The following is an 18,909-nucleotide window of genomic DNA, read 5'->3' as shown; positions in this document are numbered from 1 at the left end:
TTGTTGCCATATCACAGAACCACAGAACTTTAGAGGTGGGAAGGGACCTCCAGAGATCATCAAGTCCAGCCTCCCTGCCAAGGCAGGATCCCCTAGAGTAGTTCATACAGGAATGCATCCAGACAGCGCTTGAAAGTCTCCAGAGAAGAAGACTCCACAACCTCTCTGGGCAGCCTGTTCCAGGGCTCCACAACCCTCACAGTAAAGTTTCTCCTCACGTTGAGCTGAAGCCGTCTGTGTTTCAGTTTGTAGCTCTTGCTCCTTGGCTTATTGCTGCTGACTGAAAAGAGATTGGCCCCAGGCACTTGACCCCCACCCCTCAGATATTTGTACACACTGATCAGATCTCCTCTCAGTCTTCTTTTCTCCAGTCTAAACAGCCCCAGGGTTCTCAATCTCTTTTTGTAGGGGAGATGCTTGAGTCCCCCAGTCATCCTCGTAGCTCTCCACTGGACTCTTTCCAGCAGGTCCCTGTCTCTCTTGAACTGGGGAGCCTAAAACCGGACACAGTATTCCAGGTGTGGTCTCACCAGGACAGAACAGAGGAGGAGAAGAATCTCCCTAGGCCTGCTGGACACACTTGTCTTGATATGGCCCAGGCTGCCTTTGTCTCCCTTGGCCACAAGAGCACATTGCTGGCCCATGCAGAGCTTGCTGCTCATAGTAATTTTTTTTCTCTTAGCACTTCTGTGAAAATCGAAAGTACTACTGTCCCCGTGCTACAAATGAGTCAGTAGCACAGAGTAACTGAAAACACGAACACAAACTCTGCATTATTAGTCACATTATCTGAATCTGATTCAGGTACACTCCAAAGCCTTTGGAGGGCTTCTGGGAGCATCTCTAAGCACGTAGATAAATATGCTTTGACCTTTAGTAATCAACTTCATATTGGAAGCGAAGGTGCTTTTGATTTTTTTGACACTGTTGCATACTTTGATTATTTAAAATAACACACAAGATGCCCTGTTCATGCACTAATGCTGCCAATTGTTTGCTAACAGAACAATTTTAGGCCCGTTCATTCTAGACATCAGGGGTGTGCGCTTTAAATTGCTGAAGTGATTAGTAATTTAAAGCACACACCACTGGTGATTACAGATGACTTTCAGACCCTTAAGATTCTGGATGTATTTCACACCATTTCTTTTGGTTTATAAGGCTCACTTGTGGTCACTGCTTCTCACGTCAAAGTGCACGTGAAATCAATCTCTGGATAGCTTTGCCTAATGCTGTTGTTGAGTTTTGATGACCTCATCTTTTAAAACCACAGATCTGGTAGCTGAGTTCTTAGATAATGAAATATTTCAGTCATTTTTAATGCTGCTGGATTGGGAACTGCCCTCTTTCCTGCTCTTTTTCATTGTGTAGCAGTTTTTAAATCTCTTGTAGAGTGCCCACAAAATGAAAGTTATCAAGCCTATGGAGAGATATGAAATCCACTCAGCTTAAAGGCTGCCTTCATCTTCCTCTTACAGAAATACCTTGCCTGACCTTACCAAAAGCTTCCAGCACTCTGGATTTTATCTTTGTCTATCTTGCTTCTACATTCTGAGTCCCTTACATGCCTCAGCACGAGCTGGTTGTGTTCTGATGCTCTTTTGTACATCACAGCTGTAACAGACAGCCCAAGATATTCTTGCCTTTTTTTTTGGTGTGTCCTAGTTTAAGAAATGAGAGGAAACATTTTTTTATTTTTATCATGTTTCACTTCCACTGTGGCTGTTAAACTCAGTTTCAGGGTGAGTGTTTTGTGTCACTGGTTGCAAGGTTCAGGCATATTCTTCTCTCTTCATGCAGTCACAGAAGGGCTGGCTGGTAATCATGGTGCTCATCCCTTTTCGTTTTGGGGGGAGTTGTTTCCCCTTCTTATCTCTGAGTGGGCGTTGCAACTGCTGGGGTGGCATCTCTAGTTATCTTTTCCTGTTTTGATCTGCTCAGAGGAAGTTCTGCTCTAGAAAGCTGCAATGTAAAAATAGCATTCTCTTACTCAACAAAATACCTGTTCTGTATTAAATGCCACCTTACCTGCTGTCAACAGTGAAAAGTATGAAGTCACTGGGATTCTTTCTTGTCTCACTGAAGTTGCAGAGGCAGAAGTTTCTATCTGTATTATCAACTAGTGAATACTCTGCCCCAATTTAGCATTCGCTGTCTGGCCAGAAATATATTGTACTGAAGTGTGAACTTAAGTTCAGATTTGGCCTCCTTGCAAACATCTAACATTTGCAGAGCAGGGTTGGACAGAAGCTTGTAGGGCTTTGCTAATTTTGTGTGTCTGAACCCAGCTAATAGTTACAACAGTTAATTGCAGAGAAGCAAAATAAAGGTTTGGATTGACCTCGTTTAAAGTGACAAGAGGTTCTGTAAGTGTTTCTCTGACTTCAGCTGATAGCTTCACTAGAGCCTGAACTTCAGTAGTTTAATTTGCAATGTCTTTTTTAAGCTGATTTTGTTTAAATTGGTACAAAAGGCTGTGAGCATTCTTATTTTAAGTTAATGAGCATAATATTGACTGGACTTGAATTAATTAGGAGCAAGCTTATACTAAACCAAACATTGTTCTTAGGGCAGAATAAGAGTGTATTAAAAACTATGCCTATTCTTGAACGAAGGTTATTTGTGAGAGGTTGTGGTGAATAACTTATTTCCTAAATTATAAATACCTTATACATTGTTTCTGTGAAAAATAACTGTCTTGGTTCTTTTTCAAAGATGCATTTACTGCTATGATCTCTAAAATACAGAAGAATTTCCAGAGTCATCTTCTCCTGGTCTGTCAGTGCCTTATCTGCATAAAATCATACAGGTTGGGGGATTGTTCTGCTACAGGTTGAGGCTGTCCTGGTGGAAAGCAGCTCCACAGAGAAAGAACTTGAAGTGTTGGTGAGCAGCAAGTTCTGCATGGGCCGGCAATGTGCCCTTGTGGCCAAGAGAGACAAAGGCAGCCTGGGCCATATCAAGAAAAGTGTGTCCAGCAGGCCTAGGGAGATTCTTCTCCTCTGTTCTGCCCTGGTGAGACCACACCTGGAATACTGTGTCCAGTTTTAGGCTCCCCAGTTCAAGAGAGACAGGGACCTGCTGGAAAGAGTCCAGTGGAGAGCTACGAGGATGACTGGGGGACTCGTCATCCTGGAGCATCTCTCCTACAGGGAAAGACTGAGAGCCCTGGGGCTGTTTAGACTGGAGAAAAGAAGACTGAGAGGAGATCTGATCAGTGTGTACAAATATCTGAAGGGTGGGTGTCAAGTGCCTGGGGCCAATCTCTTTTTGGTGTTCAGCAGCAATAAGACAAGGAGCAAGAGGTACGAACTGGAACAGAGAAGGTTTCAGCATAATGTGAGGAGTAACTTCTTTACTGTGAGGATGATGGACAGGCTGCCCAGAGAGGTTGTGGAGTCTCCTTTTGTGGAGAGAGAAGCTGACTAAATGCATTCCTGTGTGAACTACTCTAGGGGATCCTGCCTTGGCAGGGAGGTCGGACTCCATGATGGTGGGTCCCTTCCCACCTCTAAAGTTCTGTGATTCTGTTCTGTGATTCAGCTCTATTGCTGTAGTACTTGTGCTACAGTGTAATCAATATCTGAACTCTCTCCTAACAGTTTTGCTCCAACTCCATCCCAGAGAATTGGAAATTACCATAGTCCATTACTCTCGTCTGTATGTAGAGTCTGTAGAGTCTATACAGGTTAGATATAGGTTAGATGACTGCTTGTGAGCGGTGAGCGCTGGATTTTATCTGTCCCTTTTTCTGTCAACCCAGAAAGAACATTCTTCGATTTTTGGATGCTGAAAGAGATGTCTCAGTGATTAAAAGCAGCTTCAAGCCAGGAGATGTAATCCATTACGTACTGGACAGACGTCGCACCCTAAACATTTCTCGGGATTTGCACAGTCTTCTTCCTGAAGTTTCCCCAATGAAGAATCGACGATTTAAAACCTGTGCAGTTGTTGGGAACTCTGGCATCCTTCTGGACAGTGGATGTGGCAAAGAGATTGATGGCCATGACTTTGTAATAAGGTGAGTTTTCATCTGGTGTTGAAGGCACCACCTGCTATATTTCTTGGAGAAGAGCTAGGAGAAGTGTTTCAATCTGTGAAACAGACTGCAAGTGTCCTCTGAAATTGATCAGAAATGGCATCCTTCACTGTGTGATTCCCCAGGTTTAAATGTGTGTCCCTCTCGTTGCCAAGAAGATTAGATCTACAGTGAAAGTGTAACTCAGGACAGAGGTCTGTGGTAGTTATTTTTGCTGTATATTGTATTTATTCCAGAGAAAACATTCTTTTGGAGGTCTCTTTTGAGTAAGTGCAAAATGCTTTCTCTTTCAAAAATACTCTTTCTTGGCCAATAAAGATGGCCTGTTGTAAATTGCTACATTAACTGTGTGCAGCATGGAATAAAATTTCAGTGTGGTGTACTGGTGTTGAAGCAGTTGTTGGCCACAACAACCCCAAGCAGCACTACAGGCTGGGGACAGAGTGGCTGGAGAGCAGCCAGGAAGAAAGGGACCTAGGGGTACTGGTAGATAGCAACTGAAGATGAGCCAGCAGTGTGCCCAGGTGGCCAAGAGAGCCAATGGCATCCTGGCCTGCATCAGGAACAGTGTGGCCAGTAGGATGAGGGAGGTTATTCTGATAACCTGTGGCACTTATCAGGCCACTTCTTGAGTGCTGTGTCCAGTTCTGGGCTCCTCAATTCAAGAGAGATGTTGAGGTGCTGGAAAGTGTCCAGAGAAGGGCAACAAAGCTGGTGAGGGGCCTGGAACACAAACCCTATGAGGAGAGGCTGAGGGAGCTGGGGGTGTGCAGCCTGGAGAAGAGGAGGCTCAGGGGGGACCTCATTGCTGTCTACAACTACCTGAAGGGAGGCTGTAGCCAGGTGGGGTTTGTCTCTTCTGCCAGGCAACCAGCAACAGAACAAGGGGACACAGTCTCAAGTTGTGCCAGGGGAGGTCTAGGCTGGATGTTAGGAGGAAGTTGTTGTCAGAGAGAGTGATTGGCATTGGAATGGGCTGCCCAGGGAGGTGGTGGAGGCACCATCCCTGGAGGTGTTCAAGAGCCGACTGCCTGAGGCACTTAGTGCCACGGTCTGGTTGATTGGCTAGGGCTGGGTGCTAGGTTGGACTGGATGATCTTGGAGGTCTCCTCCAATCTGGTTGATTCTATGTTCTATGTTCAAGCAGATGTCTGCCACTAAGGTAAGTGGAAGTCAGGCATATCAGTCCCTTAACATTGCCCTAAAAATGTGTCTCTGCAGGTTAGACAAAATGTTGATATGCTTCACTTTTAATTCGTTCTTCAAACAGACAAAGTAGAATAGCTTTGGACTTGACATATGAATAGAGAATAAAGAGGAATAGCTGACCTCATTTGGCAGTCTGGCATTACATACATTTACAGAAGGCCTGGCAAGAGATCATCGCTTTTGCTTTTGAAGCAAAAGTTATATTTGGTTTGGTTTGAGAAGGATGAAAGGGAATAAAACAGACAAGTGGTGACAGAAAGCAATATAGAAGTTGCCATTGCAGATTATTTGCCTTTTCTCACCTCAAAGAAACATGATGTCAAAAGAAAAGATATGTAACAGAAAAATTAATGTTTCCCAGTACATAACCCAAAACAAGATACACATATTTTGTTTGAGAGGTGTATCAGCAAGTGGCAGCTGAAACAGTAACACACCAATCTTTCATCTTCCTCATTTATTTTCCCTTTCCCACTAGTCTTTCGAGTTAACATTCTCACTGCATAAGGAATCAAAAAATAAATACCACATCTTAAAACCACATTTAGCCCATGGCATGCTTTTACATACTCTCAGAGATTAGGTGTGATTCATTGAGCAGGACTGACAAAAAATTTAGATACTAAATTTTCCTGGCAAAAACTTGCTTTGAGAAGGCAAGGTGAATGCTTTCACTAAAGCGTGTGCTGAATGTCTTAGCAGTCATATCTATGCTCTTCTCCATCTTTTAACCATCTATGACACTAGGTGATGATGTCTCATAGGAGATTTTAACTGATTCAGGCAATGTAGTCTTTAAATACAACAAGAAAAATGTGTGTATGTGCATTGGGTTAACACAGCTCACTCTCACACACACACCTCCCCCACACCCTCCTTCCCCCTTCTCAGGGGTGGGGAGGGGCCAGGGAGGCACAGCTGTTAGTTGAGATAAGGTTGATTTGGTTGGGGATTAATTGGCCCAGCCAGGAATTAGAAAAGTAGAATTATTTTATTTTATGGATAACTCCATAAAATACTGAGGTATATACAGAACAGGTTAAGGTTTATTTCCAGGTTCTAATTTGGTTGGGAAATCTTCACAAGGATGCTTATGGGCAATTTAGTGATTTAGGAAAGTCAGGAAGTGGAAATGGCTAAGCTGCAAGACAGCTTTACTCAACTTATAAATCAGACTGAGCAGAGAACCTAGGGAACAGCAGATTTTACTCACAGGGGTGAAGTAAGATTTTAGAGATGATCCCTGCTGGATTTCTCAGCAGCAGCCTCTGAGACTGCAAGCTGTGTCCAATCATGGATCCATGCGGCAATAAGTCCAATGCAAATAAAATCCTGTCAAAGTGTCTCAGACACAGCTTCCACGAGGCAAAGATCATGGAGAGGCACTGTCTTAGCAGCACAGGGAAAGAGCCAAACTGCTGCTGAGTTCCCCAGCTCAGGGCAGCGAGCAGGAAGTCAGGATGCAGCGGTCCGAGAGAAGCCAGGTCCGGGTGCCGCTGGCAGCTCTCTCTTGAATGGACCTAAGGACTTGCTGAACTTGCAGACTTGTGAGGGAGCAGCACGGACTGTGCAAGAGTGAGACTGGAGTGGAACTGCACAGAACAGTGCAAAAGCAAGACTGGAGTGGAGCTGCACAGAACGGTGCAAGAGCAGAGGCCACGCTGTTTTCTTCACTCTATTTATAAGCTTCCTACACATTGTGTCTGTTGCCATATGTATACTGGGTGTGAAGAATGCAGCCAGTCCCAGCGTGGGCTTTCCCATGAGTCAGTACACGAGTGGCAAAGGTGCCTTTTGCTCTTCCCTCCTCAAGCCCACAAGGGGCGTAGGGAAAGCAATATTGTGTACCTTCTTCTTCCCCCATTCAAACTTCTGGAGATGGAGCGGGGGGGGGGGGGGGGGGGGGGGGGGGGGGGGGTGGGAAGAAGGGATGTGGAATGCTGCATAACAAAGGGGGATTTACTGCTCTATTGCAGAGAAAGGAAAAATAAGGAAGGGTAAAAAGGAAGAATGGTGAAGCTCAGTAGAAACACCAGGAAGCTGTTGCTGCTGACCAGTTATTTACACTGGAGAGATATCTCATGTGGCTAGCAAAGTGATCAATATAGCAGCTAGTTAGTCTGACAGTGCTATGATCAATAGTCTTTAAGGTCCCAGGAAAAGAGTAATTGACTCTGCAGCCTGTGGGGAAGATTAGTACTGTGGAATTTTTGGATTTGCAGATCAAGGTTGAAAGACTCTAGAAGTTCACAGATTATCTCATATGTTAAAGTGTGTGATACGTATTTATGTGTGACCTGGACAGGTGGTGCATATGTTTATAAGATCTCTTTAAAGTAAATAGTAATTAATGTGTTTGGCCACAACAACCCCAAGCAGTGCTATAGGCTGGGGACTGAGTGGCTGGAGAGCAGCCAGGAGGAAAGGGACCTGGGGGTACTGATAGATAGTAAGCTGAAGATGAGCCAGCAGTGTGCCCAGGTGGGCAGGGGAGCCAATGGCATCCTGGCCTGGGTCAGGAACAGTGTGGCCAGTAGGACAAGGGAGGTTATTCTTCTCCTGTACTCAGCACTGGTCAGGCCACACCTTGAGTGCTGTGTCCAGTTCTGGGCTCCTCAATTCAAGAGAGATGTTGAGGTGCTGGAACATGTCCAGAGAAGGGCAACAAAGCTGGTGAGGGGCCTGGAGCACAAATCCTATGAGGAGAGGTTGAGGGAGCTGGGCCTGTTTAGCCTGGAGAAGAGGAGGCTCAGGGGTGATCTTATTACTGTCTACAAGTACCTGAAGGGAGGCTGTAGCCAGGTGTGGATGGTCTCTTCTCCCAGGCAACCAGCAATAGAACAAGGGGACACAGTCTCAAGTTGTGCCAGGGTAGGTATAGGCTGGATGTTAGGAAGAAGTTCTTCCCAGAGAGAGTGATTGGCATTGGAATGGGCTGCCCAGGGAGGTGGTGGAGGCACCGTCCCTGGGGGTCTTCAAGAAAAGCCTGGATGAGGCACTTAGTGCCATGGTCTGGTTGATTAGTTAGGGCTGGGTGCTAGGTTGGACTGGATGATCTTGGAGGTCTCTTCCAACCTGGTTGATTCTATGATTCTATGATTCTATATTTTTAATTGAAGCCAAAGTGTCCTCCAGTTACAGTTCCCTTCCTTGTTCCACCTCTCTTTTACAAAGTTGAATGCACCATAATACGTAGTCCTGTGACCTGATGATGCTGCCACACTTGGTAGCCTCTCACTTCTATTTCCATTCGGATTGTGGTATTAAAATATGCCTTGATCCTGTGTTACTCTCTTTGCTTTAAACTGATTTCTCCAGAAATAAAATGAACCCATTCTGCTTGCCACCTGATGGTTTTCTGAAAAGCAGTTACTGCTTGTACTCTATGCAGCTAGGTGAATAGGCTGATAAACAGTATTTTTGCAGAACCTCTTGGCAGTGAGTGCATTATGCTTATGCACTGTGACAAGTGTGTCATACTAGTCCAGTTAAATATGTTACCCAGCTGCTTTTTTCTTTCTCAGATTGGAAACAAAAGTGTGTGTTCTTGAGCTGTTTCTTAGAGCAGGGATAGTAACACCTGTGATACTCTTAATTTCATCATAAAACTGAGAGCGAAGATCTGTGAAAGTGCAGAGGACAAAACAGGCATATCTTAATATTTGCATTACATTGCAAACCCCTCAGTGTTCTGAATTCTACTTCTCCTGTAAACGTGGCATAAGTATGTTAATAATAACTGGATCACAGGATCTTGGGGGCTGGAAGGGACTTCCATAGATCATCGAATCCAGCCCCCCTGCCAGAGTAGGACCATACAGTCCAGCTCAGGTCTCACAGGAACACTTTTAGATGGGCCTTGAAAGTCTCAAGAGAAGGAGACTCCACAGCCTCTCTGGGCAGCCTGTTCCAGTGCTCTGTCACCCTTACAGTAAAGAAGTTCTTCGTCATGTTGAGGTGGAACCTCCTGTGCTGTGCTTTATACCCATTGCTCCTTGTCCTATCACAGGGCAAAACTAAGGAGAGTTTGTCCCCTCCCTCTTGACTCCCAGCCCTCAAATATTTCTAAATATTGGTTAGATTCCTTCTCAACCTTCTCCTCTCCAGACTAAACAGCCACAGGTCCCTCAGCCTCTCCACATTAGGCAATGCTCCAGGCCCATCATCATCATTGTAGACCTTCATTGGACTCTTTCAAGTATATCCCTGTTCTTGAACTGAGGAGCCCAAAACTGAAGGCAGTATTCCAGATAAGGTCTCTCCAGGGCAGAGTAGAGGGGGTGGGGTGTTGGGTATAGTAATATTAAATGCAGTGATTTTATAGAATTGTCTGCCTGTGGTACAGCTATTGGAATATTATAGAGTGGAACATAAGCCATGGACAGGCAAGAGTGCATGAGCTCAGTAAGTGCTGAGTTAGAGATAAAGTGGAAGGTTGGAATGACCTTAGGGAATGGTGTAACAAATCTAAACAAATGTAAGGCTGGAGCCTGTGGTTTTCTCCTATCTCTGCTTACAGTATCACAGTATCACCAAGGTTGGAAGAGACCTCATAGATCATCAAGTCCAACCCTTTACCACAGAGCTCAAGGCCAGACCATGGCACCAAGTGCCACGTCCAATCCTGCCTTGAACAGCTCCAGGGACGGCGACTCCACCACCTCCCCGGGCAGCCCATTCCAGTGTCCAATGACTCTCTCAGTGAAGAACTTTCTCCTCACCTCCAGCCTAAATCTCCCCTGGCGCAGCTTGAGGCTGTGTCCTCTTGTTCTGGTGCTGGCCACCTGAGAGAAGAGAGCAACCTCCTCCTGGCCACAACCACCCCTCAGGTAGTTGTAGACAGCAATAAGGTCACCCCTGAGCCTCCTCTTCTCCAGGTTTAGACACAATATATGTGTTTCTGAGAGAATATGAAGAATGTCTATGCTAATTCCTGTGTAATCCTAGCACAGTCTAACACAAATTTGCGTACAGGACTTGTATAAGGCCTGTTGTGATGTATGGAGGTACACAAAGAGGCCATTCAATTTGTCAGGTGATGCAAGGCTGTAATACACTCTGTGCTAGGCTGTAATACACTCTGTGCTACTCCAGGTAGGCTTCTGGACATCATAGAAAGAGAGAAGGTGAGAGCTTAATCTGAATTCTCTAAACACTTTAGCTTTTTCTTGTATTCATTCTTCAGATTTGAAAGAAGCAAAGATAGAGCCATGGAAGCCAGTCAGTATAATGCCTTTACACAGACAATTACTTAAAATACAAGTGACTTTTTCTTGTAATATCTAAATACTGTGAGTTTTTTGAAGGAGAAATATGAATTCAAAATTATCCACTCCCTTTCAGGGCCCACTGGAAAATATCCATCTAAATGAAACTGGCTGCTCTGTCTTCACAATTAGATTTTAGAAGTTTAAATGCACTAATTTTTTTTTCTCTTAATTCCTATGGAAATTTCTGTAGCAGGTTTTCACTTGATGTCTTTTGATGTCTTGGTTTTTTGGGTTGGTTTTTTTTTTGCTAAAATGGAGTTTATCTCTCTGGAACTGTGATAGTATTAATTATTTTAATATTTTAACACTGATTTTAAAATATTTTCCAGTCAAGCTCAAATTGGAATTGCTCCATGTTAAAATGGTGACTCAGTGATGTTACACTGGACAGGTGGTGTTTTGGAAAACTCTTCATGGTAAAAATCTGAAGATAGGCTTTTTGTGTTTTTTTCAGGCTCCTAGTCAGGATGAGAGTCTTGGTCAGCAATGGTGAAGTTATAATGTCCTTGGTAATGCTTTCTGGCCATAATTTTTTTCAGAACAAGGATTTTTTTGAGAATGGGCTGCCCAGGGAGGTGATGGAGTTGCTGTTCCTGGAGGTGTTAAGAAAAAGATTGGATGAGGCACTTAATGCCATGGTCCAGTTGGTTGGACAGGGTGGTCGATAGGTTGGACTGGATGATCTTGAAGGTCTCTTCCAACCTGGTTGATTCTATGATTCTATTGTTCTAAATGTATGTAACCAATCAGAGTCTAATGTGATTTGTAACCCTGCTATCATAGATAGATTAGAGGGGGACTGTACTGGTCCCTGACTCCATCTGCCAGCTCAGGAGTCCAGACAACCTGTCCCACTAGTGAAGATTGAGGCAAAGAAGGTGTTAAGCACCTCTGCCTTTTCCTCATCCTTTGTCACTATATTCCCCTCTCTATCTAACAAGGACTGGAGGTTGTCCTTGGCCCTTCTCTTGCCATTCAGATATTTACAGAGACATTTTTTAGTCTCCTTACCAGCAGTGCCCAGCCTAAGCTCCAAGTGGGCTTTTGCCTCTCTAATTTTTCGTCTACAAGACCTAGCAACTTCCTTGAACTCTTCCTGGGACACCTCCCCTCTTTTCCAAAGGTGATACACTCTCTTTTTTATCATTAATGCCTTCAGCAGCTCCCTGCCCATCCAGTCTGGCTGCCTCCCTCAGCTCATCTTCTGGCACAATGGCACAGCTGCTCCTGTGCCTTCAGGAGTTCTTGCCTGAAGTAGGTCCAACCTTCCTGGACCCCTTTGTTTTCAAGGGCTTATCAGAAGGCTATGTAGCCTTCTGATAGAAAGTATATAAGCCCATGTTTGGAATGCAATAAACAGATTTGGATTTGGAACTTGCTTATGTTAAGCCTTCTCCCCATCTCTTGTGATACCCATGGTATTGAGGCCTGTGGCCTGCTGGCCCACTTCTCTTAATTCCCCTCATGATCCCATTGGCTTTCTTGGCCACAAGGGCACATTGCTGTGCCATGGACAGCTTCTTGTCCACCAGCACTCCCAGGTCCTTCTCCACAGGGCTGCTTGCCAGAAAATCACCTTCCAGCCTGTACTGGTGCAGTTTATTGTTCCTTCCCAGGTGTAGGACTCTGAACTCCTCATTGTTGACCCTCATTAGGTTCCTCTCTGCCCAGCTCACAGTCTGTCCAAGTCTCACTGAATGGCTGCACAGCCTCCAGGTGTCTCTGCCAAGCCTCCCAGTTTGGTATCATCAGCAAACTTGCTGAGCAGAGTCTATGCCTTCATCGATGTCTGGCATTGTGTGTCTGGTTTTAGTAAGGGTAAAGAAGAATGTCAGTAGATGGCATAGTTTGAGACTATCAGTTAGTGCCTTTGAAATGCATCCAGAGTCACTAATAACTGTCCATCTTCCTTTGAGAAGTTCTAGCATGCTCAGTTCTGTGTAAAGATACTTCTCAAAGAATGTTGCTACAGTAATTAGAATTGTGAAAAGTCTTTAAATGTAGGCTCCTAAACTAGAGTCAGATAATAACATCCTGCCTAGACCTCCCCTGGCACAACTTGAGACTGTGTCCTCTTGTCCTGTTACTGGTTGCCTGGCAGAAAAGACCAAACCCCACCTGGCTACAGCCTCCCTTCAGGGAGCTGTAGACAGCAATGAGCTCTGCCCTGAGCCTCCTCTTCTCCAGGCTAAACACCCCCAGCTCCCTCAGCCTCTCCTCACAAGGCTGTGTTACATGGGTGTAGGTGTGGCACAGCAGCACTTCACTTTCCACTCTTTTCTCATGGAATGTACCTCCAGACATTGGTGGGTTTTGGTTTTGCCCACTTTTTTCATGTCCACATCTCATGGACATTTTTCATGGTTATGTCCTACTGTAACTGACACAAACAGTAGACAGTTGTGGAAGAAATTAGATTTCAGCCACTGAAATATTTTGGTCTGTGTACCTTAGGATCTCAGTTACTCTGCAGCTCCCTCAGTACTGTGTGGTACTTCAGACCTGAACTGTTTTTCTTGCCTTTTATGCCAGATAACCTTTCAGTGGTAGCACTGCAGCCTGTGTACCTGCTGAAAAGGCTCTGCTGTCACACTGAAAGCTCTTGTGTGGAACATCTGCATTCTCTCTCTGCATATTTTATAGACTTATTTGCCTTTCCATATCACAACGCAACACAAGTGCTGTGTAAATTAGGTGGCCATGGAAACACACTGGTTACCTAAGTCATGTAAATGGATAGGTGACAGGAGGCTTAGGCCAGCTACTTCACAGACATGGCTGCACTGAGGATTTGGATGTTATCTGGGCTGGTGTCATGAGGTTAGCAGGACCTGTAGTATTAATTTGAGGTTACTTTGTTGTGTTATTGCCTATGACACTACCAATCACAACATTACTCTGCTCTGCTGAGACCCCATCTGGAGTACTGTATCCATTTCTGGAGCCCCCATTACAAGAGGGATGTGGAGATGCTGGAGGGTGTCTAGAGAAGGACCACAAAGATGCTCAAAGGACTGTGGCAGCTCTGCTATGAGGACAGACTGAAAGAGTTGGGGCTGATCAGTCTGGAGAAGAGGAGGCTCCCAGGTGACCTTGTGGCTTTACAGTATCTGAAGGGGGCTACAAAAAAGCTGGGGAGGGACTTTTTAGGCCCTCAGGGAGGGACAGGACTAGGGGGAATGGAACAGAGCAGGAGGTGGGGAGATTGAGACTGGAGGTGAGGAGGAAGTTCTTCAGCATGAGAGTGGTGAGAGGCTGGAATGGGTTGCCCAGGGAGGTGGTTGAGGCCCCATGCCTGGAGGTGTTTAAGGCCAGGCTGGATGAGGCTGTGGCCATCCTGATCTAGCATAGGGTGTCCCTGCCCATGGCAGGGGAGTTGGAACTGGATGATCTTTGTGGTCCCTTCCAACCCTGACTGATTCTGTGGTTCTGTGAGAATTACCAACACTGTAACTCCAATGAGCGTTCAGTTTCTGCACACTTCTATAGTAGGTAGTGCTTAAAAGAAGCAGGAGACCAAATGATGACTCATAATTAATTGCTAGTTTAGGTCAAGGGGAAAAACAAGGAGCTAGAGCTTCTGATTAAGTAAAATAATAACACAAGGTAGCCATATGCTTGTTAGCTTTTAAAAATACACTTACAGTGAATTTTTATGGGGGAAAAATAAAGAAACCTAAGGAGCTAATGAAAATAATGAAATCCATTGTTGTGTAAAATTGTTGTTGCTGAGGCAAGCTGCCTTTCTTAATTTGCCCTGGAAGCACTCAGTAGTTTGGGCTCAGGATAAGGAGGTATATTCTCCATGCTCATGTTTACAGCTCTCTGCTTCATGGCTCAAGTCCACCTTCAGTGCTATCTGTGACAGCTAATTACAACTTGTTCTCGTATTCTAAGTGTTAGCAGTCTCACAGCAAGCGCATCCTGCTCAGCTTTGACTGCAGCCAACTTACTTGCAGGTTGACTAATAGGAAGGCAGCAATGAAGTTTGTGAATGGGTGAAATCTGATGGTGTATTGCAAAAAAAAATTGTGTTTTGAAGTCCAGTTTTTAGGAATTTTATTGTTGCAAGGTGTCAGTAATGTGGCATGTGAGGAAGAGGAAACTCAGTCAGCTAGTCTTCCATTTGTGTGATCCCCAGGGATCAGTACTGGGTCCAGTTTTGTTCAATATCTTTACCAACGACTTGGATGAGGGCACTGAGTTGCACCCTCAGCAAGTTCACTGATGTTACAAAACTGGGGGGGTGGCTGACACCTCTCAGGCTGTGCTGCCATCCAATGAGACCTGGACAGGCTGAGTGCTAGATGAAGGCAAAGCACAGGAAGTTCAACAAGGACAAGTGCAGGGTCCTGTATCTGGAGAGGAATAACAACAAGCACCAGTATAGCCCGGAGCTGCCCTGCTGGAAAGACCTTGGAGTGCTGGTGGGCAGCAAGTTCTGCATCAGCAGTGTGCACTTGTGGCCAGGAAAGCCAATGGCATCCTGGGCTGCATCAGGAAAAGTGTGTCCAGCAGGTCTGGGGAGGTTCTTCTTTCCCTCTACTCTGCCCTGGGGAGACCACACATAGAGTATTGTGTCCAGTTTTGGGTTACCCAGATCAGGAAAGACAGGGACCTGCTGGTGAGAGTCCAGTGGAGAGCCATGAGTATGATTTGGGACTTGAGCATCTCCTCTACAAAGAGAGACTGAGAGCCCTGGGGCTGTTTAGTCTGGAAAAGAGAAGACTAAGAGATCTGATCCATGTGTACAAATATCTGAGGGGTGGGTGTCAGGTGGCTGGGGCCAATCTCTTATTGGTGGTCAGCAGCAATAAGCCAAGGAGCAACATCTACAAACTGGAACAGAGAAGGTTTCATTCAGCTCAACATGAGAAACTTCTTTACAGTGAGGGTGATGGAGCCCTGGAACCAGAGAGAGTGTGGAGTCTTCTTCTCTGGAGGCTTTCCAAACCTGCCTGGATGTGTTCCTGTGCAAATTACCCAGGGTATCCTGCCTTGGCAGGGGGGTTGGACTCGATGATCTCTGGAGGTCCTCTAAGGTTCTGTGATGCTGGTACTTCTTTCTGGTGATAGATTGAAGTGGGCTTGCGTGCTTGTTTTCAGCTTTCCCTCCCTGCAAATGTGTCTCTGAGTTTCATGTTTATTTTCACTTCTCCTTTGATCTTCTCAGGTGCAATCTGGCTCCTGTGGTGGAGTTTGCCGACGATGTGGGAACTAAGTCTGATTTCATTACCATGAACCCCTCAGTTGTACAAAGAGCGTTTGGAGGCTTTCGGAAGGAGAGTGACAGAGAAAGATTTGTGCGCAGGCTATCCATGCTGAATGACAGTGTCCTTTGGATCCCTGCTTTCATGGTAAAAGGTGGAGAGAAGCATGTGGAGTGGGTTAATGCATTAATCCTTAAGAACAAATTGAAAGTGCAAACGGCCTATCCATCACTGAGACTTATTCATGCTGTCAGAGGGTAAGTGTCTGGAAAAGACTGGTCTATCTTTGGCACAATGAAGCTCATATCTAGAGTTACTGCCAGGCAGAAAAAAAAGCTCTTGTGAAATGTTAAAAGGAGTTTATTGCTGTTGTAAGGCATTGCATTTGTGATAAAAGAAGTTTGTCTGTGTATGTCACCCACTCATTTAGCCTGCTCTAGTGCAAACAATTGAAATGTGCCACACAATAACGTTTGGCTTTCACTTTTATGCACAGCAACTTTTTTATGATCATTACAGTGATAAATTAATGAAAAAAATACTCTGAATTCAGAGGATATCTATGAATTATGAGATCAGGGGAATGCCTGGAGAAGAGGAGGCTCAGGGGTGATCTTATTACTGTCTACAACTACCTGAAAGGGCATTGTAGCCAGGTGGGGGGTGGCCTTTTCTCCCAGGTAAACAGCAATAGAACAAGGGGACACAGTCTCAAGTTGTGCCGGGTTAGGTATAGGCTGGATGTTAGGAAGAAGTTCTTCACAGAGAGAGTGATTTCCCACTGGAATGGGCTGCCCAGGGAGGTGGTGGAGGCACCGTCCCTGGGGGTCTTCAAGAAAAGACTGGATGAGGCACTTAGTGCCATGGTCTAGTTGATTGGATAGGTCTGGGTGATAGGTTGGACTGGATGATCTTGGAGGTCTCTTCCAACCTGGTTGATTCTATGATTCTATGATTCTATGTCTTCTTTTGTGCAAGACTATGGAGATAAAAAATTACCATTCAGATACCAAGTCTGAAAATTGTGAGCTCCATTCTAAAATGTGTAGGCTTTTGTAGTTCTGGGTTTGGCAAGGTGCTTGAGCAATTCAAAACCATTGATCAGAATCACTGAAAATATTAACCAGTTGCTGAAGAAATAGGTACTCCTGTGTTATGCGAAGCCTTTTTAACCCCATAATTAAACAACAGTGCCAGGTGAAGCCTTCACTGTCTTCGTTACTGAGTGTGTAGGACTGTGCATACAAGGCATTGAGAAGACAATGGAAATGCCATGTCTATTGATGCTTGAGTTCCTTGAACTGTGCTTTCTGTCTGGGAGGTTTGGGAGATGCAATAAGGTACTGGCATTTGCTTACACATCAGTATCTGCCTCAAAAGTATTACTATTAACAGCAGCAGAGTTGAGATCATAAGGCATGATGAGAGATAACTGTTGGCATCATGAGGCCTAACTTCTATCCTAATTTAGTGTGACACTGTGAGAATAAAGCTTAGAAATATGTTGTTCTTCAGCATATCAGAACTTTTGAGTACGTCCTCCTTCTGCTATATGCCACGTTTCCACCTGTGGCACTGAAAAAAATTAGTGTGTTGCCTTTGCAATTTGGGAGTCCTTTAGTTTTTCACTGAACTGCTCATCTTCTGCAATTGCTTGGGTAGATGTTTTGTTATGCAGCTATACTTCATCTGTTTGTGAGCCCTGGTTGTGTTGAATTTTCGAGTATTTGAAAATGCCTGTAACACCTGGATAGGTGTAGTGGGGTTTTTGTGTGCATGTGTACAAATTGAATAGATGAGATTAACTCATGTCCAAGTGGAGGCCAGTGACAAGCAGAGTCCCTCAGGGATCAGTCCTGGGACCAGTCTTGTTCAACGTATTTGTGGGTGCTGTGGACAGAGGCATTGAGTGCACCCTCAGCAAGTTTGCTGACAACACCAAGCTGTGTGGTGCAGCAGACACGCTGGAGGGCAGAGATCCATCTAGAGGGACCTGGACAGGATGGAAAGGTGGGCACAAGCCAGCCTCAGGAAGTTCAACAAGACCAAGTGCAAGGTCCTGCATCTGGGTCAAGCCAATGCCAAGCACAAATCCAGGCTGGGCAGTGAGTGGCTGGAGAGCAGCCCTGAGGAGAGAGACTTGTGGGTGCTGGTGGACAAGAAGCTCAACATGAGCCAGCAGTGTGCACTTGCAGCCCAGAAAGACAATCAGACCCTGAGCTGCATCAGGAGAAGTGTGGCCAGCAGGTCGAGGGAGGTGATTCTCCCTCTCTACTCTGCTCTGCTGAGACCACACCTGGAGTACTGCATCCAGTTCTGGAGCCCCTGGGACAAGAGGGATGTGGAGATGCTGGAGTGTGTCCAGAGCAGGGCCAGGAGGATGCTCAGAGGGCTGCAGCAGCTCTGCTATGAGGACAGACTGAAAGAGTTGGGGCCGTGCAGTCTGGAGAAGAGGAGGTTCCGAGGTGACCTTCCTGTGTCTTTCCAATATCTGAAGGGGGCCTCCAAAAATGCTGGGGAGGGACTTTTTAAGGTCTCAGGTAGACAGGACTTGGGGGAATGGAACAAAGTTGGAGAGATTGAGACTGGATGTGAGGAGGAAGTTGTTCAGCATGAGAGTGGTGAGAACCTGGAATGGGTTTCCCAGGGAGGTGGTTGTGGCCCCTTGCCTGGAGGTGTTTAAGGCCAGGCTGGCTGAGGCTGTGGGCAGCCTGATTTAGGGTAGGGTGTCCCTGCCCATGGCAGGGGGGTTGGAACTGGATGATCTTTGTGGTCCCTTCCACCCCTGACTGATTCTAGGATTCTATGAACTTCCAGTTTGCAAACAGCTGCTCTCTGCAAAATCTGGGCAAAAGTATAGAAGTGAGTAGCAACTCAGAGTGTGCAGTCTTTCAGTTAGACCACAGAGGACCTGCCGGGGGGCTTTGTTTAGAAAATGCAGTTAGCCCCTGCGTTGTCTCTGAAAGAAAGGCAGCAAAAGCTCTGCCATCAGAACTGGTGTAAAACTTCACATTCTACCTAACAGCGTCACCTGATAACAGCTGCACAGGTTTGTCAAGCTGTTGAACCTGTCCTCTAAATCTTGCGTCCTCCACTTCAAACTTTGCTGTTTAATTCATTTCCTGACTTTCCTTTTTTTCTTCTTATTCTTCGGGGATGCAACTGCTGGGTGGGATTTTTT

General features: G+C 45.5%; 1 protein-coding gene across 1 annotated transcript in view; it reads left to right on the top strand.

Moving 5' to 3' along the window:
- The window catches only part of ST8SIA4 (ST8 alpha-N-acetyl-neuraminide alpha-2,8-sialyltransferase 4), a 65,134-nt gene that overhangs the window by 15,165 nt on the left and 31,060 nt on the right, over positions 1-18,909 (top strand). The window contains exons 3-4 of the mRNA XM_064140175.1: positions 3,764-4,021; positions 15,692-15,985. Coding sequence (XP_063996245.1) covers positions 3,764-4,021; positions 15,692-15,985 — 552 coding nt within the window. The remainder of the gene's footprint in view (positions 1-3,763; positions 4,022-15,691; positions 15,986-18,909) is intronic.

This window comes from Pogoniulus pusillus, chromosome Z (genome assembly GCF_015220805.1).
Source record: "Pogoniulus pusillus isolate bPogPus1 chromosome Z, bPogPus1.pri, whole genome shotgun sequence".
Lineage (NCBI taxonomy): Eukaryota > Metazoa > Chordata > Aves > Piciformes > Lybiidae > Pogoniulus > Pogoniulus pusillus.
This window is presented reverse-complemented; position numbering and strand designations above follow the sequence as displayed.